This window comes from Molothrus aeneus, chromosome 1 (genome assembly GCF_037042795.1).
Source record: "Molothrus aeneus isolate 106 chromosome 1, BPBGC_Maene_1.0, whole genome shotgun sequence".
NCBI classification, from domain to species: Eukaryota; Metazoa; Chordata; class Aves; order Passeriformes; family Icteridae; genus Molothrus; species Molothrus aeneus.
Genome location: NC_089646.1, coordinates 141,607,593 through 141,631,997, shown reverse-complemented (window position 1 = coordinate 141,631,997; position 24,405 = coordinate 141,607,593). Strand labels below are relative to the sequence as shown.

Below are 24,405 nucleotides of genomic sequence, written 5' to 3'. Positions count from 1 at the left end.
TTAAATAGAGAAATAATTATATGTAAACTCCAAGACAATCATCAGAAAAAGACAAATTTTCTCATCTACTCCCTCTGTCTCTAAGATGATCCTGGCTTGTTGCATTTTTCTCCCTTTCAAAAGCAATGATGCCTCTTCTCCACACTCTGCTGAGGGCTGCAACGAGATTTCTATGGATCCTGGTTGCTGCTAATGTGACTCTTTCTACTTTCAGAGGACGTTAAGGCAAGGAAAACCAAGTACCTTTGTGGTTTTAGGTTTTCATGTAATTTAACGAGCAGCAGAGAGGCTGTTCCGCGCCCCAGGTGACAAAAAGCTGCAGGTCACAGGTATCATCCTGGGTCTGCCCTGTGCCTCAGCCCCAGGGCCAGCACGAGCATCCTGCTCCCATACTACTGCCCCAAAGAGCATCAGCAAAACCCCAGGGGAAGCAGAACAAATTAAGATCCCAGTCCTCATATTTTTACAGGGCCAAGTCTACCCCTGTATCAGCACTGTGTGTAGCAATTATGGATGATTCACTTTAATTTACTTTGCCCTATTCCCTTTTACTGTAACACCACATAATGTTCTTGACTTGGGTCAAAAGCATTAGCCATCAGTACCACAAGCACTACGAAGAGCAAGGTATTTGTTTAGATCCTCTCTCCCATTCTTTCTCATGAAATGAACTTGCTAATATGTGTAACAACTACATGCATCTCCAGCAGCAGGTGCTCCACACCCTCTCTGGGTCTTGGTTTCAGTGTTTGGCTCTCGCTGGAAAGGATTCTTTTCTCTGATTGCAAATTTCCCTGCTGCAACCTGTAGAATCCACTTCCGCATCACTGACAAAACCAACATTTTTAACAGTGGTTTGCTTCTTCAAGTCAGGGCAGCCATCAAAAAAAATGAAGTACACAAATACTGCACATTCAGTAACTTAATGGTAAAAAATGAGTTTATTTTAGAAGGAAAAAATAACAAGAAGGTTACAAACAAATACATATTTTCTAGCTAGGATTTTATTCTTATATAAAAATATCTCCAAAAGCCTTTAATAAGTCTATGATCCATCCTGAATCACACTATACATATTTAGCTTTTCACTGATTAATAAATTGAAAGTGCAGCTAAAGGTCCAGTGCAAATCACCTCAAGGTGAGCACGCTGTAGCTGGGGAAGGAGCTGGAGGCAGCCTGGCTCGGGCCCGTGAGGTGATCCTTCGTCTGAGCCGCCGCACCTCGGCCATCAGCTCCCGTTCCCGGCGTGCCAGCTCTGCCCGGCTTCTGTCTAAACACAACCAAGTACAAGAAACTTAACATTGCAACTAGTGGCTTTCCATGAGCACTACAAATACCTGCTGGAAAACAGGTAGAGAAATGCTGGTTTTCAGTACCACTGGATGTGAGGCAGCCCTCAGACTGCTGAGAGCAAGTTCTTTGAAAGCGGTGCCTCTGCTGGCTATCAGGTCAGATGCTAATGGGGGCTGCAGCAGGTCCAGAGGTTCCCATTGCCTGCAGACTTTTGTACATAAGGTGCATTGGAATTGAAACTGCTTTTACTGCCAGAGTAACTAGGACAGACCAGAGGAAATTAGACTAATTCTTGACTATAACTCTGAGTCAGATTTTGATGAAAGACAGCTCTACAGCCTCTCAACATTCCCAAATCATAAACAGCTATGAAGACAGGAAAAGCATGGGCAAGATGATCAGGTCAGAATGCAACTACACTAGGCTGAGGTTTACTAGGACCACTCTCATAACATGACACACTTCAGGCACTTCTTACCTGCGCCATCCCTGGGAGCAAAGACATTTTCTGCAGGTGTGAAAGAGAACATAACAATAAACTGGTTTACTATCCACTAAACACCTACACAACTAATGGCTCAATCACACAGCTGGGTGTTCCAGCAATGCTCTGAAACTAAATGTGAAACAGACTCCTAACTTAAACACTTACTGTGTAGTGATGATGCTAATGTAGACAGATCATTGAGAGAGATGTTTCCAGACCCTGGCACCTGCTGGACTTCCACCCCTCTCTCTGTACACCTGGCCTTTAAATCGCACAGTCTCTCTGTGGGAAATGGAAAAAAGGGTTCTTTGTAAATTAAAAATTTTGAAGTTTCTAGTGAATTTTTCTAGCTGGAGGTAAAACAGTTTTTCTCCAGGAAGCAAAGCTAGAACAATCACCCACTGCAGTTAATGGCAAGTACAATTTGCTCAGAATTAGAAGTCAATGTTTCTACTCTTCGGGTCAAAGCTATGCATCACAGCATTTCATTTTAAGGAATTACACCTCTGTAATTTCATTAATTTCTTAAAATTCCCTTCAAGAAATTACAGCTCTTTAAGAAATTACATGTGCTGTTTCTTCCTATATAATTAATCTTCTGACAAACAGGCCACTAAGATCATATGGAATATGGCTACTCATGCCTGTAGTTTTAGGAGCCACCCATTTTAATTATGCACAGTTGCAAAATACTCCATACTAAAACATTAGGTGAATAAGGACAAAGGCTGAAAAAGTTTGCCCAAAGCAATACTAATCACCTAACCCTAATATTAATCACTAATTTTATGTAAGCCTTGGAAGCATGGTGGGGGTAGGAGAAATACCTGCAAAAACACACAAATGCAGCACTTGAGAAGGATGTACTGACCAATTCTGGAAGCACATAAATGTGTTGGGGTTTGTTTGGGTTTTTTTTTTTTTTAACAAACACTTAGAAAAAGCATTTACTGGTATAACACTGTATGTCAGTATTATACTACTTCTTGGTATAATATTGTATGTCATAGGACAACATTATTTGACAGAAAATTTCTAATGGATGTGATTTTACAATTGTTTTAAGATGAGCTAGACGAGCGCTCCTACCAAAAATGCCATTTATATTGCGGCATTTGATAGGTATCAAACTGAGATTTCTTTCTAAGTCTGGCCTTGGAAAACAGATACATCTGTTTCATGAAACAATATTGCCAATAAGCACTTATGGAGTGCTTAGTAAAGGAGTTGTGCTTAAGTTTATTCCCAATAATGAACAGTTCATTTGTGTTCAGTTGTTGAATCCTTCATGCCAACATCCACACAGAACTGTGTTATCTACATGCTCACCAAAACAGCCATCTTCCCTCTGCATCTTCTCAGCCAGTTCTAACTCATCATTCATTCTGTCATCTAAGAACTGCTTCCTGTGCCCATCTGCAGCAGCAGCCACCTTCTGCTCTTCCTCCAGTTGGGCTTTATGCTGTACAACATCTTCCTGCTGTGCAACAGAGATATTAAATGTCTTCAACAGATGTGTTGCAAGGAAAAAGCAACAAATAGAACCATCTGGATTATTACAGATTACACTTCACCCTATAATCAAAATATGGTAGTCAGCTGTGTGAAGGTTTCATTTTGAAAAACGTCTCGTTCAAACATCTGGAGAAAGGTAAAAGTCTTGGGTCAGAGAATAAAAATGAGAGGAACTTACAGAAATAGGAATATGCTTTCCTAAGACTAAAACACCCTTACCAATTCACTCTTGTGCTTCCAGAAACTCCCAGTCAAAATAGAAAAGGAGAATTCTAACAAAATATTTCTCTAATACATTTCAGCTTTCTGCACTCCCTATTATAGGTATAGGCAGTTACGTTTTTGCCAGGCCCACTTAAAAAAAGAAATTATGCAAATACCTTTTTTTCTTCTGCCTCCCTCATGGCCTTGAGCAGTTCAGCTTCTCTCACCCTGTTGTCATGCAGGAGCGTGGCAATCTCTCTGTAGCACTTCTCCTGGTCCTGCTCATCATGCCTGGGTCTCCAGTCAGTGTCAGTGTGCTTCTGCGCAGCTCTGGCTAAATTTTCTTCAGCCACCTAATAAAACACCTTTCTTACCAGAAATTCAGTCTATTCCAACTGCACAGCCTTACCTACAGACCAGGCAGGACAAACTGAGGTGTTCTCCAGGATCCCTGTCAGATGTCCCTGCTAGAGCCACTAGCTGCACTAACAGGTGCAGCTGACATAAGATTGATACCTGAATGCCAATACTTTCACCCACATCCATCTGCTTCCAAAAATCAAATGCTGTTTACAAAAATTCAGACCCATATGTTTATTTCTAGACAATACACAAATGCAGATGCCAAGCATATGGGCAGTGGGATAGCTGCAACTATTTTTCCAACTGTGCAGTTACAAGTTCTGAGCTTGAAAATCTGAGCAATTCCTAATGTCAAGCTACACACATTCATTACTGAGATCTAGAAGACAGCTTCTACAGCTGAATTTCCTGCCAAGTACTACCAACTGAAATCTCCTTTGAGGCTGTCTTTTATTTTGTTATGGTTACAAACAAAACATGTTCCTTATCAGGAGGATGACTTGTTTTGAAAAGAACTTTTGAGTCTTACATGCTTTCTAAGTTTTGAGAAGTAAAAAAATAAAAGCTAGTATTTCTGGCAGGTCCAGAGAATTTCAATATTATACAGATGTTTTGACACTTCAGTCAGATTTTTGGAAATCTCAAAACTTTAAACATAGAATCTTAATCTATTAATATAGCTATCTAGAAATTAGATTTCTTTAGAAAGTATTTCCATATGAACTTGAACTAGTTAATTACAGTCAAAATGCTATTAACCAGTAACTATGAACTACTTGTTTAAGTTAGCATATTGACTCCCCAGAACACATGTTAAGATCCAATCATCTTACTGTCTGAGCTTTCTGTATTTCTTCTTGATCTATTTCCATCAATCTCTGAACACGTTGGTCTTCCAGATCCATCTTTCTTTGATGAGCTTCCACCTCTTCTTTCATTTCCTTTGTAACTGCCTCTTGGTCTTGGATTAGATGCTGCCAAGCACACAAAACAAAAATTATTGTTGCTAAGCTACTAGCTCACATTGGTAATTCCATCTCTTTAACATTTATTAAAATTTCATTAAACTAGTATTTGAATATATTCACACATCTCATCCCCCTGCATATCATAACTGTCCAAAAAAGTCATAGATCCTGCTGTTTTATCCACTTGGAATTAGATGAAGCATGAGTCATAACAGTGGCCTGAGTCATGACAAGGGATGTAATTCCATTCTCCAGATTACTGTGGAGAATAAAAGCAAAATTCCAACCTAAATGAACTAGATTCATCATGAAAATATTCTGCAATTTATGGCAAATTTTAGCCAAAACCCCAAAATGTTTCATAACTATGAAGTGTGTTTCATGGCACTGGGGTTTGTAATAAACACATCTGCAGCCTGAATGCAGAGATGATTTCCAAAGTAGTACAACCAACTAGCAGACCTAGAAACAGCATTTTAGCTTATCACCTTTTCTTCACATTCACCAGGGCACATCTACACAATTTCCTGCAAAAGTTAAAGCCCCTTCCCAGGCCTGTAGGAATCTACTGAGCAACTGAGTCAAAGTCAACATCCTTTGAAGCTGGAGCGGGGACCCTCGCTGACAGCAGTGAAACAGTGCAGGGAAAGCCTGTCTGCACAGACTCTTGTGGGCAAACAGAGATCCTCAGCTAGTTGAATAATTGCTACCTTTCTAGCCTAGAGAGGATGATCACTGTAGAATTAGTTCCTTAGAGAGCTGACTTTACATGTACTGGAATACAAATGAGCCTAGCCTGGTTTGTGTTATGTAGCCACAATACAGTTGGCTGTGTATTGAATAAATAAATGCTAACAGAAATTTAGCCCAGTCATGCTCAGTATGGATTATAACAAGTTTAAGACCAAAAGCTTTAAAAAACCCAAATATAAACTGACATGTTTCAAAATGAGGGTCAGAGAATTGGATGTCTACTTCTCCTTTATTCCATTGGATCTACACATACTCAAGATGGGTACATGTAGCTTTGACTTCTAAACACTTAACTGAGTATTTTTAATCAAAATTAACATTTCTAAAGCCTTCCACTGGCATTCTTGCTTTGCAGTAATTTATAATAATTATTTATAATAACTAACTAAAATTTAACTTTAAACAGAATTACTGATTAAAGCCATTTATTACTGAATAGCCATATTTCTGAATAAATCAGTCATTTCAGAAAGGAACTGCACATTCCTGATGAACCATCCACTCCTTTTTGCTTAATGATGTTGTTGGCAACTAGACATTTTTTCATCACCTACATCAATCTGCTATACTGTTCTCTCCAGAAAATGCAGATATGTCTGGATATCACAGATGAAAAGGTGGGAGTTTCTGGATGAGGAACACATTGTTATACACTTATTTCTTATTTACATGTTACTCACTTCCCTCAAGCAGCTGAGCCCATAACTAAACCCTGTAGCAACCAAATCATACCTCAGCAGAGGAAAAGAATAAAATGGGGAGGATATGACTATTTTCACCCAAAACTCCCCAAGATAACAGTGAATTGTGTTAATGGTTTTATCAACAGAGGATTTACTCTAAAAAAAATCATTAAAGAGAAAAAAGAGAAAAATACCAGGCCCCCATTTCTCCTCACAAGGTGTGGTTGCATGAACACAATCAAATCCAAGAACTTCAAATGAACAACCATTAAATATTTGTATTTAGCATAGTTCCCCAATAATTACCTGTTCAAAAAGCTGTTTCTGTGATTCAGGTTCTGTATCTTGGACAGCATTTGTTTCCTGCTGTCTCATAGATGCCTTGTGGAGAAGAGAAACACATGAAAATACAGTAAAGAAATTCTTCTGCTTTAGAAAAACATTATCAAAAAGAATGTCCAAACCCCAAGCCCCTAAGTTCTGGTTAGTTTTCTGTCATATGAAGAATGGAAAATACTGCATAACAAAAGCACAGGGCAAGGTGGAGAAGAGGCATAGAAGAGTTTTGCATCCAGCCAAGCTATGTTAGGGAAATACCAGTCTTGAATTAATGTTAAAAACCTACCACATGCAGCTCTGAATTGAGAAAGGAGTCTCTGAAGGCAGAATTCTGTGGAGGACAGTGGGCAGAAGGGCAAGTGGCTGCTTTGCACCTGGCAGAACCTGAGCTGAGCTGGAGCTGAGGAGCGTTACAGTGCCCTGACTGCAGAAACAGCCACCCAGCTGCACTGTGCTCTGTGAAGTGTGTTGCTGAGACACAAGGAACAGCCCTGCAAAGGCTCAGTAAGTGCCCATGAGCTGCAAACCCTTCCATTCTCAGCACCATTTTCATGGCACAGCTGCATGCCATGGTGCCTGGGTTAGTGATTCAGAGCAGAGCCAGGCCTGGCCAGAGGCCACTGTGGAGCCTCTTCATCAATGGCAGAGTTAATTTGCAATCTGGACATGCAGCCCACAGACAGCTGAGAATTCACTAGTCCTTCAAGGAGCTCATTACATTTTTCAACACTGCCACTAACTGTTAAATAATGCATTTACCACTTGAAGCAGTCTGCCTCATGCTAAATACACCTCTGGGCTCACAAATCATAGTATATCAACTAAAATTTTAGTTATGCCTTTTTTCCTTGTTTATTTTTCCCTATTAACCCTTGCAGAAAAGAATTACTTGAGCAATACTCAACCTTTCTTGCAATTTCATCATCGAGATGTTTCAGTTCCATTTGAAGCTGATCTTGGTGGTAGTTCAGAAAACGCCTTCTTGAAGCATCTAAAAGTTGCAGTTCCTTTACTTTCAGTTCTCTTTTCACCACAGCAAGCCTTCAAGGCCAAAATAAACAGAAATAAACAAATAACAGAAATGATACTGTATATGTAAAAGGTGAGTACCAAAGAGCACAAACACACAATGCAGTTAGCCCTTAATTACTATGAGCTCGTCTCCAGCTTAACAAAGCTTAGGATGGCTGCTGTCTTTCCTGTAAAATGTCCAGTTTTCATTTAAGAGACAAAATTAAATTCACAGACACACATCTTCTAATGGCAATATCTCCAGTTAAGCTTTGAAGTCCTGTGCCCTGTTTCTGCTCCACTTTAATAAGTACTAGTTTAATGTTGCGAGGATCCAAAACTGGAAACTACTCCATAGAATAACTGCCAGTGTCCTGGTACCTCTTCCTGCACAAAATTAGTCCCAAGTTTATTTGGTAAATATCAAACTCTTTCAAGGAACAAAACTGCAAACTCAAGGATTAGTTTATAAATAAAGGCCTGCTGTCCTCTTAAAAAACAAACAAACAAACAAACAAACAAACAAAACAGCTCTGTAGGTTACAGAGATTTAAAAGATGTGCTCAAAAATGTGGTGGTTAGGGACATGGTTTAGTGGTGAACTTGGCAGTACTGGGTTAACTGTTAGACTTGATGATCTTAAAGGTAATTTCCAACTTAAATGATTCCATGATTACCTGTAGTTTATCTAAGAAATTATGGAGATATTGAAATTCTCTTAAACCTTCACAACTGCAAAATGTACAAACTTACAGTTCAGCTTCATTGCTATCACAACTCTTTGCTTATAAACTGATACACAAAGCAGTTGTTTGTCTAGATCCACTAGAAGTCCAAGACTGTGCACAGTCACTGATCCTGTAAGTGACTCTTGTATCTGCAGTGTGGCTCTGCCCACAATGCAAGTCTGAAGTCTCAGAGTGCAGACACACAGCAGTTGACTGTTTAAGAGACTTCCCAATCTGAAGGAACCAGAAAAATGGCTGGGAGCTGAGACAAGAATATGAAGTGACTTGACCTCTAATCTGTTGTATTCCCTCCAGGGAGTAAGAGGTGAGGTAGTAATACAACCCAGATCACTTAATTCCCAACCAAAATATGACCCACCAGACCACAGTTATCCCACATTACAATTTATACAAATTAGTGGTTATTTCTCCTTTACTCATGGTTAAAAATGTAATAGCAGGCTATAGTAGCCAGACCCCTAATGCTTCCTATATTCTAATACCTCTGCCTCTGTTCTGCCAACTTCTCTTCTTCCAGTAGGATTTTTTGTCTCTGTTCTTCAGCTTCTTGAAGTAATTTCTGCCTTTGATACCAGGCTTCATCTTCTGCTTTCTGTTCCTGTGCTTTGGCTTCTGATTCATGTGCTAATTGTCTACATGGAAGGAAGTCACGTTAATCATTCAAACCAAATATCAAGAAATTACTCGATTACTTTGAAATTGATGACAGCACTAGCAAAGAACTGGTGAAATGAGATGACATGAAAGAATATGGCATCCCCTCCACAGTGACAAAGTACATGAGGAAGAGCTACCATACTGACTGTTAGAGACAACAGGGCATTACAAATGAGTGCAGGTACTCTCTTCCTCACATTCTTAATAAAACCTGGTTTCTAAGGGTGCCTTGGCATCATGGTACCCACTGATTTCAATAGCAAGCTAAGAACTCCTGGCCCTTCAAAAGTTGGGCCCCACAAGGTCAACAGAGCTTTAGGCTCTAGCTATGAGCTTCCAAGTTCAGTGACTTGTAGCCCAATATCTTCTGCTAATTAGCAGACATTTTTTATTTAAGATAAGACTAATGATGTAATGTAAAAACATGTCAAACCAAGTAACTCTCAAGCTTTAGCAGCTATTTCAAGTCCTTTTCCTGAATTTTCTTATCTCTCAAGACTACACATTACAACATACAAAGGCAATTATGTCCACCTGTCCTTCCCAGACTGAGTCTTCAATTTCTCACTAGTACCTCTCTCGCAAGTATTCAATTTCATCTTGTCTGATCTTCTCCCATTTCTGAGCTTGATAATTCACAATGAACATGGGATACTTATTAAACACAGGGTACTGTCCTTTTGTAAGTGGTGTGAAGTCATCAAGCATTTGCTGTGGATGGATATCCAGAGGTGTAGCCTCCATAAGATGATAGGCTTCCTTAATCACAACATTAATGTCCACGTTGTTACGATGATGAAAGAAATACTGTAAGAGACATGCTGCCATTTACATTCTACACAAGATTATGCACTTTTATGTATTTTTACACAAATATATATTTATTTTTAATACACATATCTGGGAATTATCATGAAAAATAGCAATATATATATTTCAACAGTTAATTTAAAAAGTTTTTAAAGTTTTCCCTACCAATTCTTAAAACATCACCAGCTCAATTGACTTGAGCCAAACTTCTTCAAGGTGGGAAAGGATGCTGTGGTTCTTTTCCTTCTCTTCAAATGGCAGCTGTGTAAGGGATTTGGGAAGCTGGGTGTCAATTTAGAGTGTCCAACAGTGACTCCTACTACTGGATAAACCTGCCTTGACTTTGAGTGTTCAGCCATGAAGCTCAGAAGTTTCTCCTCTTGCAGGACTATTCTTCCTGTCAAAGATCTTATCTACCAAGAAAATCTCTAAATGGTCATTATTAAACATAGCAGTAATGCTATCTGCTTGACGTCAGTCAAATTGCTCATAAGCACATTTTAGAGGTGGAACCCTTTGTCTGCCTATAGAGATTTTTTGTAAGAAAAAGAATCCTCTTCCCATGGAATATTAAACATAAGAAAACATTTTAATTTAGCTTCAGAGAACATCCAATAATACTGACTAATTTTGAAAATCTGACAGGAGGATAATGATACAACATCACAGAATTATTGTGTATGGTCTCCAGAGGCAGAAGTCCATACTAGATCCTCAAAAAAGACACAGAATTATTTTGGGCTTGATGAACTATTGAAATTTTAAAAATGGCCTTTAGGGACATTAGAAAGCCTATGAAAGCTTTTAAAGTTCTCCTTGCATGAAACTGCAGGAAACTGCTCAGTGTTTTACTCATTTATTGTGTGTTTGTTAAGTACACAGATATTAATTTGGAAATGGATCTCCTTGTAACCTAACAACAGATACAATGTTTTATACATCTTTTCCACATGATTAACTTAAATATGAAAATGTTTACCTCAAAATCTGCTGCTTGATTACAGTGGAGCAAGGGAGCTCTGGAACATATAACATAGGCAATGACAATCATTAGAAAGTATGAAGGATGGTTGGAGAAAATATTGTCGAAGGCTTTCAGCCATTCTTCTCTTGTAAGAACCTCAGATAATAGTGTTTCTAGGAGAGGCCAAGCATAAACCTAAATTATTTGGGAAAATTGACAAAATAATCCATTAGTACAATTTTACCATTCCTTTTAAAGAAACAATATGATTTTTCTTGCCTTATACCAAGAATCTACTAATTTATGAAAAAGGAAATAAACAGAACATTTCAAGATAAGTTTCACCACCTACTCTAAACATTCAAAGTTAATCTGGGGTGATTACAAATACATTTCTTATTTCACTGGATGTCTAAAAGTTCTGTTTAGATTTGTGAAGCTGAAATCGTCCCTAATGATAAACAGGGATTAGAAAATTAATTAATCACACTTATGTCCATGTTAAAAAAAGGTACATTTATAATTTGATGAATAGATTTTTAAGCAATGTGGACTAGAAAGCAAAGAACTTCTAAAGAACTAAAGTAGCATACATATGATCATGGACAAGGAAAAACAGCAGGAAATCAATGATATATTCTTTACACTCCCACATAATTCACTGGTATTTAATGAAAACTCCCCCAAACTAGAAATTCATTGAAATAAAAGAACAGTGCACTACTATTCACTGCAGTAAATTTTTGTTTACAAAAACTGTCCAGACTATTACCTGTGAAGTCACATGGTATTTTATTAAATGCTGAAGTAGTTCTTTGTCATGATGTGCCAAAACATTTTCCATCATACCAAGGACATTAATTGGAGGATTGGGAAAGTACTCAAACCAGTGTTGGCAAAAATTAACTGAAAGAGAACAAGAAGCTGAACAGAATCCACTGTAATCCCGAGCAAAAGACTCATGACAACCTTGAAGTTGGGTTACTAAGCTGATGCATTTAAGATTTTGTTTCAGGCAGCAAAACCTATTTAAGATACTCCCATCTTTTCTGTTTCCAAGTGTTCCTAAACCATTCCCACAGTACACTGCTCCTCCAGCTGCACTGGCATGGGTTTTTGTGTCAGTACACTGTGAACAAAACAGAAGAACTGATCTGGCTCAAATACAAAGTGAAAAAAAATCTATGAGCTGTGGGACTAAGGCATGAGAGGCAGATGGGAATACTTAAATCAGTATTTAAAAAAACTACAAAACTACAAAACTACAGCCTGGATCAAGTAATTTTTAACGTACTAAGAATAATTTCTGTAAACTTGGATACTTATTCACCAACAGCATGTGGCTGCAAAGTGGGTATGTATGCTTGGCAGCATCTATCTTCTGTAGATTTAGTAGCAGCTGCAACAACTAATTTAAGTGTAAGGCACTTTAATTTAGAATGTTTCTTCAGAAGACTGCCACAGCTAGTGTTCAGACAAATGTCTAGTTTTGAGTTACCACATGCTAAAGACAACTAAACAGAGTTTAGTTGAGAGAGATTCAAACCTTGAAAAAGATCATTCCCTGTTGGCTGGGAGCAGGTGACAGGTGGGGTGGATGGCTGTGACTACTTTTCCCATGTCTCAGAGACTTAATTATTGTGATATAATTACACTAGATACATATGGGTTTGCAAATGTTAGATACATTTCAATTAGACTTTACAAACACTGTTAAAACTGCTAACTAATTGCTAGAAACACTGCAAAAGGAAGTATCATATTTTGAGGTTTTTGTTTTAAGCTCCCTATTAATTCCTGGTAACCCAATGGTGACCTATAAATAAGGAAATAACTTACTCATTTCAGCAGGAAAAGCTCTTTTGCTTTGGAAAGCTTAAACATGTTGAAGCATATCTGAGTTTTTAAAATCATTGCTTACCTACTACTGTAGCAACAACTTCAAAGCAGATCAGCTGGTTGTTCTGGAATAATTTTACAAATGGGAATGCTAGCAAAGGCATGTAAGGTGTCTCAGCAAAGATAGCAGACCAGTGAGCTAGAGCTGACAAGGTCCTGTACACAGAGACAAACAAAAAAATGTTGTGTAGGAAACACTGATCCAAAACCAAATAAAAATATAGCATGTATTTTACAACCACAACATAGAAAAATTGTGAACTTCAAGACAGATGCAGGATTGTAGGAGTTACCAAAACAAAACAGCATGAGGGCACTACCATGTCATTTTAGAAATTTTCTTACAGCTGTTTCCAGCTACTGGATACATTTCGGATGACTATTTGAAAATAAAAATCAGTACTATTTTAAATAAATACAAATATATATTTTACCTCTGTAGAACTCTCAGCAGTTTCCCACTTTTGATAGGATACTCTTTCTGAATATTTACAAATGCACTGTGGATTCCCCTATCTATCAGGCTGCTGAATGCCAAGTGGTTTTCAGGAAGTTGTAATAAGGAACGCCAAACAAACATCCTGCAATTAAAATGCAGCCTTAGTCAAGGAAATTCTTTTTCATAGGCCAGTAACCACAAGCAATTTTATTTTGTGCAAGCATGAACATGCACATAAAAAACACCTGTACTTAGCTGGATATTCTCCAAATCCTTTCAATAAGGCCTGCAGACGTTTCTTGTTTAATCCACCTGGTAATTCATTCTACAAAACAGGAGATCAACAATAAATGTAACCATTTTCTCTTTCTTTTCACTCTAATCAATGAGAGTGGCTAAATATTGAAGTTTATCACATAGTTTCAAAGAAAAAAATCAAACATGTATTGCTGTCTGCTACATAGTCCCAGGAACTTCAACAACAACAAAAAGGTAATTCCATCATCATTTATTGTCTCCTGAACTCAAAGAACAGCTGCCATTGATTTCAGTCACAAGCAGATCAGACCCAAACTGGCTGAACTGTGTACAAATAAATGATGCATATAGCAAACCATAAAGAATACTAACATAAGAAATAGATCATATGATGACACATAAGCAGGAATATATATACATATATATATATATATATATATATATATATACACACACACACACAAAAGGCACAAGGTAAAGACAGAGAGAGAAAATGGCACTGTGATGACAGAGGGAAATAAATGTAACTCATCTTCTAAATAATTAAGAAAAAAAGGAAATGGATTCTAGGCAGACATTTTAGATGTGCCAGTTGGCTTTCTGCAGGAAGGCAGATCAGATCTAGCAAATACCATATGTGTCACAAGTTGCTTGAACAACTGCAGAGGTACCCCAGACTGGAGGCAGCTATGACTGTGTCACATCCTGTAGGAGTATAGGCTAAGTAGAGAGAGAAAACGGTACTAAAATTTCCTTAATCCCTGCTCTGCTCAAATATCCAAGTGTTTCAGTGCCTGAATTTATTTTTAAAGCAAATGGCAATGAAATATAAACACTGCAGACTGAAGGACAAAATATTTGCAATTTCTTCCTACCTCTTTATTTTCAAGTGATGTATTTGCTTGCAGTTTCAGCAATCTGCTTTGAATTTTGCTTTGCTTGGATTTCCATGGCCCCTTTGACCTTTCTGAAGTCACTTTTGTGATCAGTTTATTTGCCTCTGATGTGTACTTGGGCCCATCTTCTACAACTTTGAACGTGAATGGTGGAGGCTAGTATTAGGTGCAAATACCTTGGTTAAAATCTTGTAAAACAGATTACACAGAAATATAATTTGTTGTTTTATTTTTGAGTTTACATTTTTGTTTACATTTTTGAGTATGATGACCATAAAAAGAAGACTAGAACCACATTTATACTATAAATAAACAGATATAGATTGTATGCTCCTGGAAAAGGATGTCACAAATAAAACTGCTTTAACTATGGGAACGTTTATGTAGCTTCCAAGCTAACTCAAACATCATGTTATTCCCTTGCTTGGCAAACAGTAAAAATATAATTGGGATACTACAGATGTGTATCATGCACTGTTAAGGTTATTTACTTTAATGTGTTTCTCAATGTCATTAAAATATTTTGCATTTCTATAGTACCAGTTAAAAGAATACAGAACACCTTTACAAACTTTAATTAGTCTTCAGTGTCAGGCAGGTATTAATTAATTCAATGCTGGAGATTGTGAAAGCAAGTGACAAAGTGGATATCCCAGTTCATGTCAAACCATCAGCAAAAGTGCAAATGGAATGCGTGTGACATATTTACACATCCTTCCTCAGCTCCAGCTCCATCATTATCCAGAGCTGCTTACTGTTTACTTCAAAGACGTGGTGATTAAAGATATATGGAATTCTGTATTAGAAACCTGACTCCCATTAATAAATTAATGTAACAAAATAAGGACTGGTATTTAGAATGTTTGTTATTTAGGGAGGATTAGGAGTGTATGATTGTGCCATAAATGATGGGTGCTGGTATCCAATAACACAGTAAGAAGAATAAAATCACAGTAACAAAAACACCATTTGTGCCCACAGTTTAAGAGAGCGTTAGCTGCAAAGTATTTCCTGTAGGAAATGGAACAGAAGAGGCACAATTATTCTGTTTCCATCTCCTCCAAAACACCATTACAAAAAGAAATTGATGCACACAAATTGCTATAGAAAGAAATACCATCTCCCCCTTCCAACACTATATATACCTCAAAAACACCAGGTTACCTGACAGGCTGGAGGAACTATGAAGGAAACTGTACAAATCACTTTTTCTTTATTTGTATTGTTAAATATGATACCTCTGCAAACTACTGCTGCTGCAGTCTGCTTATGCAGCCAAAGATCATCTCTAAGAGGACTTACTATTGTTTTAAGAAATGTAAAATACTCTACCTTATTTCCTTCTTGAGTCAAAGCTTGGACACTGTATAAGTTAAGGCTCCCATTTTCCATTACTGAAGCAATATACCGTCCATTTGGGCTAATCACAGCTGTACTAATTCCCTCTTCAGGACTCCCAATGTCAAAAAGAAGTTTGCATGTTTCTATATTGATAAATCTCATAATATTATCTTGACTTAACACTCCAAGGACCTACAAGTTAAAAGGATTCAACCATTAATACTGCCAATGTAAAACAAAGTGGAATACCTGGAATACCCAATTCAGCAACAACATTCCATGAAGCTAAAGGAGCAAAGATTCAGTACAGTAACTTTCCTTTTGTATCGTATACCTCCATATCCCCAGAGCCCCCCAAAAGCCCTCCAAGTACAGGTGTTGAATCCACTATCCAAATACTCCTGTCTTGAACTTTATAAAAAAACTGACCTGATTGGAGCCCCCATCAAAACTGTCAGGGAGGAATTCCAGGTGACGGACAGCTCGCACCTTCTCTGGCATCTGGATTATTTTTATCAATTGCTTTAATTCCAAACACCACAAGTGAAGATGATTTGATTTCCCACCAGCTACCAAAGTCCGACCATCCCTGCATCACAGGGAAAGCTTCCATCAGCACACTATAATTTCAATTACTGTTAGCTAAAAAGAGAGATTGTTCATTTTGTTCTATGCCCTCAAATCGCTTTTGAATTTGCCATTATTCCTGTGATACTCCCCTGAAAGAACAAAATAGCTCCTAAATAATAGAATTTGCTTTAGTAAAGGATAGGATATTATCCTTAAAGGATATTATAAAATAAAGTTTAAACATTATTTTAGTGGTCATTAAAAATCAACCTAATTTATTTCAACTGTTATGGGATGATAAAAAAAACTGCTACTGATCTTTGCTGAAAGTATCAGTCACAGCAGAGTTCAAAAGCTTATCATAGTAGATAGCTCAATACTTCCACAAAGTATTACAAATAAAGAAAGAGAATCTGCTTAAAACCATATTTTTAATAGTCTGCCTTTAGAATGTTTAAAATAGCAATTTACCTGGTAACAGCAAACACCTTATAAAATAATACAGAACCTTCTACAGGAGGTGACAACTGGTATTTACAGTGAAGAGTATCAAATTCCCATGCAAAAACAGAATTATCTTTGAAACAGCTGAGAATGGTGTTATTCAGTGGAAGAAAAAAAACCTGGAAGAATATGGAAAAGAAAAAAAAATGGGATGTTGTCAAGAAAGTACATTTAAAATTACCAAAGTGCATGGCAAAATAAAACATGGCAGGTGTGGCTATTACTGTGACAGCCTAGAGAAGAGTAGGGTTGCTCTCCTTGCACTGGTTAAAATGTGTTATACCCTTTGCTAAGCCAGTTTAACTCACTGAAATAACTGTTAAATTTGATCTGTCTTGTTTTTATGACTGTTAAACTTTATTGTTCCCAATGAGTGCAACAAGGACGCAATATAAACGCTGGGGATATCAGTGGCTGAGATTAAGTCAGTGCTACAAAGTTCGTAGTTTTGGTCTGAATGATCTCTTGGGGCCTTGAAAATCTGGAAATGTGGATATGTGGGCTGGGTTTCATCTTAGTAACTGAAAATTGGACATTCAGGCCAAATGAGTCACTTGACAGTGAGCAAAAGTAACCTGTGGGGAAGAGTCATTTCAGCTACCAGAGTAATTTATGTTCAGACAGACTGAGCTGTCTGTCCTCCTTCAGGGTCCCTGAGGAAGACCAGACAAAGAATTGAGAGCAGATGAATTTTGGTAAACTGGAATACTGAACAGTTGGTAATTTTCTGCTTTGCCATAGAAAAATACCACAGGATGGTCACAAGCAGCTGTTGAATCAACAGTGATGCTTTGGAAATGATCATTGTAGATGTGCTGTATTCTCATCTGTCTCACCTGCTGTCTGTTCACTCTGCATCTCAGTCTCTACATTTTTAAATTAGCTTTTCCCCATGCCAACCTAACAGAAGGTGTATGTTGGAGTGCAACTGGGCTCAAGAGGCACCAAAAAGCACACAAGATGGGTGTGACACTGCTACAGTGGCTCAGAGAGCAAGCAACAATCCAGCTTTGCACACTGAGTGTCAGGCCTGCAGTCTAATAATAAATCTGAACTTCAGTAAAGCACATATCTACCTGTATGTCTTAGACTATGGGATGAGAACAAATACCATTATTCTAAAGACAGGAAAATGAAATCTAGATCATTTGCATAATGTCCTATAGGAAATGGTAGCACCAAAGAGAGCAGGCTCCTGATTCCCAAATGTGATCTATTAATTCAATCATAATCTCTACTGTTTGGCTTTAAAAGTTTTTTCCATACTGCAACATGCTCATCCTACCAAATTCCAAGAGCCACTTACCAATAAGAAGTCCCTACACATAGCCTACACAAAGAAAGAAAGTTACTGAGCACTAGAAAAATCTCCACGAGAGAAATGCATCCATCTTTGGAGGAAAGGTGTTACAATTATTTTAGCAACATGTGCTACACAACAGTTTTAATAAAACAGACAAACAAAAATTTATGGATGATCTTTCCCAGTAATTGCTAGGTGACTATTTTAAGCTGACAGAATTTCTGCCTGATCCAGAAGTGGGTGAGGACACTCAAATGAATAGCCTGGTTCTCTGCAAAAGCAGCATGGCTTTTTAGTGGCCAGCCTGACGAGAGGCTTGGTTTGAAGTGGTGTTTGTCAGACTATTCACTGCAGGGCAGCACGTGTGCAAACCATGCTCAGGCACTGGGTCAGGACTTTCTGTAGTACCTAGACCAAAGTGTGACATTTGGTGGCGCAGGCAGACCTGTTTAAAATAGTGTAATGCTAAGGGAGACCTACTTAAACCACTCCCTGACACAAACATGTCATCCTTCTCATCCCGTGCTGCTCCAGTGTGTCTGTGCAGCAAACAGAACCAAAGAAACCACTAGGCTGAGAAGCGGTGATTTGTTTTTGCTGAGTTCCTTTGCAGCCTCGTTTGTTCCCACATTCAGAGCTTTGCCTGCACAGACAGAAGAGCTTTGGAATAAGAAGCTGAATGAGGCAGGTGGTGGTGACTGTCTGAAGTTACCATTATGACACCAAAACTGTTTTTTAACAACACGCTTAAATCCTACTACCATGCAGGTTGGAATCAATCCACACAGGTCCTCTGAGCCCACCCTAGGCTGATGCAAGGTCAACCTAGAAGATGGTTCCAACTTCCAAGTTAAACTGGGTTAGTCAAGGTCATGTCCAAACAAATTTTGGTTATCTCTAAATTTGGAAGTTCCTTAAAAGTTCCCAGGAGATCTTTGCAACTACTGAGTCATTATTTCAGTGTCTGGGTGACGTGATGGGATAAAAGTTGAGATGTCAAAAGATGATAAAAAAGATTCATCTGTATTTTAAAGACTATTTACAAGTAATGTGATTTTAATATGTGATGTTGTACCTACTGTGGTGTGCTTGTTCACCTTTAGCAGTTGCTCTTTACTCACCTTTTGTATACCCACAGACTGATGAACATTCAGCTTCCTTATTCTTTGAAAGGTGTCCAAGTCCCACAGTTGAGCTGTATCAGTGGAAGTGGTGATGGCATACTTCCCTGAGCCATGGACAGAGATGGAAGACACAGAAGATTCATGGCCTCTCATCCAACTAACTAGCTCCTGGGTTCCTGCAGAAGTTGATGAAAAAGATATGAAAGCCATTCAAAGTGGAACAACTACTACTTTAGTCTTTATTGTCAACACTATGCTGTGAGAGACTTTTAAGCATAACTAGTATATAACCATTTGCCATCACAGCCCAAAACACAAGAAACAAAGGTATCAGTCTTCATATAGGTATTATACCTTAGAGGAACAACCTTTTCCTCATCTCTAAATAACATTTTACAAGTTATGCTCAGTTCTGCACAGAAAGCCAGCTTGCACAGACTTGATTCATTTAGCCTAAAAATCAAACTTAAAAAGCCATGAACAATGTGATCAGTTAATTTCAGCATGCCTCACAGAATATCTGATGTGAACACCCACAGAAGCTGAGACTGAATGTTCTGGTTAGAATTCTGCACTTGTTTTTACTTGTGGACAGCATGTGTGAATGATTACACAACTATTTACAGGTGCAAAGAAAAAAGGTTTAATGACAACAGGCTATGACTACAGAAAGGCAGAGTCAGAAAGCAACAGCTCATTAATTCTTTTAGAACCTTAAACCTTTTTATGCTGTGCACTGCATTCTAAGGAAATGGTTCCTCTGACTACGACGTCTCCCACTTGTGACTGCATGACCACTAATCTTCCCTCAGCAACCAAACTGCACTGGTGGCAATTACACTGTTTACATTGGGTGGTTTGCCTGGCAGCCCATGGAGTGGTTCCAGCCACTGCTGTGGCATCAAAGATAGGAAATGGCTATAAAGCAGCTCATAAAGACCAACAGTCAAACTTTCTGCTGTGCTTACAGACAATGGAGTGCTTAAAGCTGTCATCACCTGAGAGGTGACACGGGATTGGAGAGTGTCTTCTAAAGAAGGGGATGGAGCCCAACAGGTAAGAAGTGTCTAATACCCTAAGGAACTGCACTGATTTGGGTGAGTACCATTCATATTTTAGAACATTATTCAGTATGACTTGATATCTGGAAACAGCACTACATGAACATGCAGTACTCTCCGGAATAATAAAGATTTCTCTAAGTGCATCCAAATATCTAATTTTGGTCTTGCTGTTGTTGAAAGGAAGAGAAAGAGTGCAAGAGATTTCAGACCTTAACTGTGACTCTTCCTCTATTTTGAGGAACATTGTGCTACATTAAAATCTTTACAGATAATCTCAAGCCCTAAAACTGCAGATGATTCCTACAGCTTTTTAAAAATATTTAATTCCAGAGAATAATTGGATATAATGGAGACATTACAAATGCATTTTCTGATAGGTAAAGAATATTTTATGAAGAATGAATTGTGACTGCCCTTCACCATTTTACTTCTAATCAAGACAGAGATACACAGCTGTAATGTTAATTTTTAATATTTCTTTTCAATAAGGATATAGAATTCCTTGAATACTCAAAAGTATTGACATTTATTTTAGCGTACATTGTCACTTTGTTCAAATATTTTACTGTAAATTTAGTCAAGAACTTGTTCAGTCACAAACTAACATAATGGTTTTGGCTTTATTTTAATACAGTACCTCATTCTAAGTAAACATATAAAAAACTGCTTAAAAAAAAAGGTAACATACCTAACTGCAATCCTGTGGTGGACTTCAGTTAAACAAATGCCTGTGTGACTCAGTGAGAATAAAGAACTTTGGCAAAGCAAGGGGTTCATTTAGGTTCATTTACCCAAGGACTACAACCAACACAGGGCCAAACTTTTCAGACAGATGGCAGGAAATACATAGTATAATTTCCAGAAAACAAATTATTGAAAAATGTAAGATCAAAACTAAAATTATGTAAGTTTTCATGCCAATACAGATAGCATTTAAGCCTTGAAATTTCTCCTTACCTGTATCAAAGCACTTAACAGAAAAATCTGCCAAAGCCACGAGGAACTCTGTCTTTCTGCGAAGATTAAATGCCAAAGCAGTGCAAGCCTGCATTGTTCTCTGAACAAGGTTGAACCTATTTAAAAATACACATTTTCATTGTGTTAGGAAGCTTAGGTTCATTTAATGTCAAGTGAAGTAATAATTGGTTTCAATATATTTTACAGAGAGAAAAAAATAAACTCAGAAGAAGGGAGTAAGGAAATAATATCCAATTATAATAGATCTAAAAATCAGTGCTAGTATTTTAAAACTCAGTATTAAAATGCTGAAAGACTGGTTGATGTATTTCTGCAAATGAAAGCGCTTGGTCTAGTCTACTGTAATTTGTGGCTCACTCATTGATCTGTACTGGCCCAAGAGTAACTTCTGGTGCTAGCCCTTAAGTTCTATGGCATTGCTGTTCTTTTTCCAATTGCAAGCCTCTGATCTTTTTGAGCAGCTAAACCAATGAAATAACATTTAGGGAGCCTACACGAGACACTGGGTTGAAGTTTCAGCCCTGAGCAAATGATTACCTATTTAAAACTATCTAGTTAAAACCTGACCTGTGGGATCCTGTCCAGGCAAGTTCCACAGCCCTGAATGCTACAGATGCCTCAGACAATTAAAAAGTCTTGATAGAAATATTCTTACCTGTTCGCATTCAAGTCAAAAACATATATATTCCCTTGGCGGTCTCCAGCCAGGAGAGAATCCCCAGAACTGTCAAAAGCCACGTTCAGAAAATGTATTGTCTTGGAATGGTACCCTTGGACACTGTGAATGATGTTCACCATAACTCTGTGAAGAAAGCCAGCAAAACAACCATGCTTAGAATAATTTTATTACCATTTATAACTGCAAGACATAGGATTAAAATATTTCTATCTTATGATTTAACAATCTATGTTGTATGTTCTATGAAAAATTTCCCATGAGACTAATGTATTTCTTATGTTAAAAATATACTACAAAGGAAGTAATTCACTGGGTTGGCAGGTGGGTGGGAGACATGTAAGGCAGATGGGGGAAATTCACCATTCACAATCCTTTTGTGTGTTTCCTGGTTACCTGATTTCCATTATTAATAAATAACACTAATTTATACTGATGTATCTGAAAGCCTAATTCAACACTGAGCAAGGAACCTGGCTCATCATTACCACTGCAAAGAAATGTTCTAGAAAACTGAGAAGCTGTGCATTACTGTAAGAAACCAGTCTGTTTAGATGTGGGGAAAACCAGTTTTAATATCACTTCACAGTCTTCAAAAGTATTGGGATTGTTAAGCTTGGAAAAGAGAAGGCTCTGAGGTGACTAATTGTGGCCTTCCAGCACCTGAAAGGAGCCTACAAGGTGGAGAGAGACTTTTGACAATGGCCTGGAATGACAGGACAAGGATGAATGGCTTCAAACTGAAAGAGAGTAGGTTTACATTACATATTAGGAAAAAATCTTTACTGTGAGGGTGGTGAGACAACCCAGGCTCCCTAGAGAAGCTCTGGATGCTCCATCCCTGGAAGTGTTCAAGGCCAGGATGGATGGTGCCCTGAGCAGCCTGGTCCAGTGGAAGGCCCATGGCAGGGGGGATGGAACTAGGTGATCTTTGAGGCCCCTTCCATTCCAAACCATTCTATGATTCTATGAAGAAAGCTTTATTTATTACTATTCATCTGAGCTATTATAGAACAAAAGTTTCCAGTTTGCCCCTTCTATCCTTGTATGGTGCTGTCCACATAAAACAGAGCCAGATGCAGAAATATGCAGAATAAACTGTAAGAGGAGGAAGGGTTTTCCAGGAAGCAGGAGACTGAGATTTGGAAGATCTGCAATTCCTGGATTTATTGCCTAACACTGAACAAGCCAATAATTTTGTATTATCACTTGGACATGAATTCAGTTAAGCTAAACACCAAAGCTGTGCCAGATATTGGCAGGCTGATTAAAGACTGCAGAGCAGTTGCAGAATGCTCTGACCATGGTTATATGAGATGCTGCTAGCTCTGAGACACAGAATATGCTACCCAGCACCTTCATGGGGCTGGGGGGTTTGTTACAAGGTCTGAGTGAGCACATACAGCTATGGTACAGACTAGAGATAAAACTAATTGCACCTCACTGTTAAGCCCCTTCTTTTCTTCAATAAAAGGGCCATAAAAATGAAATTAGAAAGATAAAATATTTTAAAGTGTAACTGAAATCTAGTGATGTTTGTGTGGGATTATGATATTAAAGACCCTAACAAATGAAGTATGACTTCTGCTTCTAAAACCACCCTGACACACAAGTACCTATCGCTGCCGCTACAGCACCTCCCAAGACCTTTCCAACGTCACTCTCTGCCTTTCAAGTTTCCCTGCAACTGAACTAAGCCAGGAGAACAGAGTTAGGAGTTCACGGGGCTGCCTCCAGAGTCCCCCAGGACAGAGGCCCCCAAAGCAGCATTTCAGCTGCTGCTCTTCAGCTTAGACCAGGCAGTATTTACACAGCACACCACACTGCGATTAATCTGCTGGAATTCCCCCATGGCATTTTATTCAATACACCTAAAGCAGGGTAAGTGCCCGGCCGAGCTGAGCAGCCTGAGCGCGGGGGTGTCACCACCTCCTTGAGGACCTGCTCCACCTTCAGGAGCGAATCTCATTAATGCATATAAATATCTCAGGGGCGGGTGCCAAGAGGATCGGTGCCAGACCCTTTTCGGTGTGCCCAGCGACAGGACGAGCAGCAATGGCCTCGAACTAAAACACGAAAGTTTCACCTCAACAGGAGGAATAACTTCTTCACGTTGAGGATGGCAGGGCACCAGACAGGCTGCCCAAGGAGTGGTGGAGTGTCTCTCTCTGGAAACATTCCAAGCCCACCTGGACCGTGCTCTAGGTGGCCCTGCCTTGGCAGGGCTTGGACTGGATGACCTCCAGAGGCCCCTTCCAACCGCAGCGAGCCTGTGACCCGAGGGGAACGCGCTCCTTTCGTTATCTGACCGGCTATCCCAGGGCTGCCCCTTCAACCACTCTGCAGAGGCTCAGGTGGGCCCGGGCCGGCCCCGCCCCGTCCTCCCGCTCCTCTCGGGCAGCCTCTCCCCCCGGCCCGGCCCCGTTACCCCCGCGGTGCGGCCGCCCCCGCCCTGCGGCTCCAGATGGGCCCGCGCCGCCGCTCGCCCAAATCGCAGCGCTCCATCCCCGCCCGGCGCCGCCGCTCCCGCGCTGCCCTCAGGGCTCCACCCACGC

General features: G+C 39.0%; 1 protein-coding gene across 3 annotated transcripts; it reads right to left on the bottom strand.

Moving 5' to 3' along the window:
* Nucleotides 1-922: 922 nt before the first annotated feature.
* TBC1D31 (TBC1 domain family member 31) lies at nucleotides 923-24,355 on the bottom strand. Of its 3 annotated transcripts, XM_066566054.1 has the most exons (23): nucleotides 24,279-24,355; nucleotides 21,830-21,976; nucleotides 21,154-21,269; nucleotides 19,130-19,308; nucleotides 16,673-16,824; nucleotides 16,061-16,220; nucleotides 15,623-15,823; nucleotides 14,270-14,446; nucleotides 13,382-13,461; nucleotides 13,132-13,278; nucleotides 12,720-12,853; nucleotides 11,571-11,704; nucleotides 10,814-10,993; nucleotides 9,599-9,831; nucleotides 8,850-8,999; nucleotides 7,513-7,648; nucleotides 6,575-6,649; nucleotides 4,698-4,838; nucleotides 3,678-3,854; nucleotides 3,112-3,262; nucleotides 1,948-2,064; nucleotides 1,774-1,803; nucleotides 923-1,272 (listed from the first exon to the last, which is right to left on the bottom strand). In XM_066566054.1, the coding sequence occupies exons 1-23, from the start codon at nucleotides 24,353-24,355 to the stop codon at nucleotides 1,136-1,138; spliced, it is 3,231 nt and encodes a 1,076-aa protein (XP_066422151.1). In that variant the 3' UTR covers nucleotides 923-1,135. The 3 variants fall into 3 exon arrangements, with proteins under 3 accessions (XP_066422151.1, XP_066422157.1, XP_066422166.1); XM_066566060.1 differs by lacking the exons at nucleotides 16,061-16,220; nucleotides 16,673-16,824; nucleotides 24,279-24,355 and having other exon boundaries at nucleotides 21,830-22,090; XM_066566069.1 differs by lacking the exons at nucleotides 16,673-16,824; nucleotides 21,154-21,269; nucleotides 21,830-21,976; nucleotides 24,279-24,355 and having other exon boundaries at nucleotides 19,130-19,267.
* Nucleotides 24,356-24,405: the final 50 nt, after the last annotated feature.

Coding starts and splice junctions, on each gene's coding strand:
- TBC1D31 (XM_066566054.1), bottom strand. CDS start 24,355: ATGGAGCGCTGCGATTTGGGCGAGCGGCGGCGCGGGCCCATCTGGAGC. Junction 11,705..12,719: donor AGTTGTTGCTACAGTAGTAG/GTAAGCAATGAT, acceptor GTTCTCTTTCAG/TTAATTTTTGCCAACACTGG. Junction 2,065..3,111: donor GAGGGAAGATGGCTGTTTTG/GTGAGCATGTAG, acceptor CATTTCCCACAG/AGAGACTGTGCGATTTAAAG.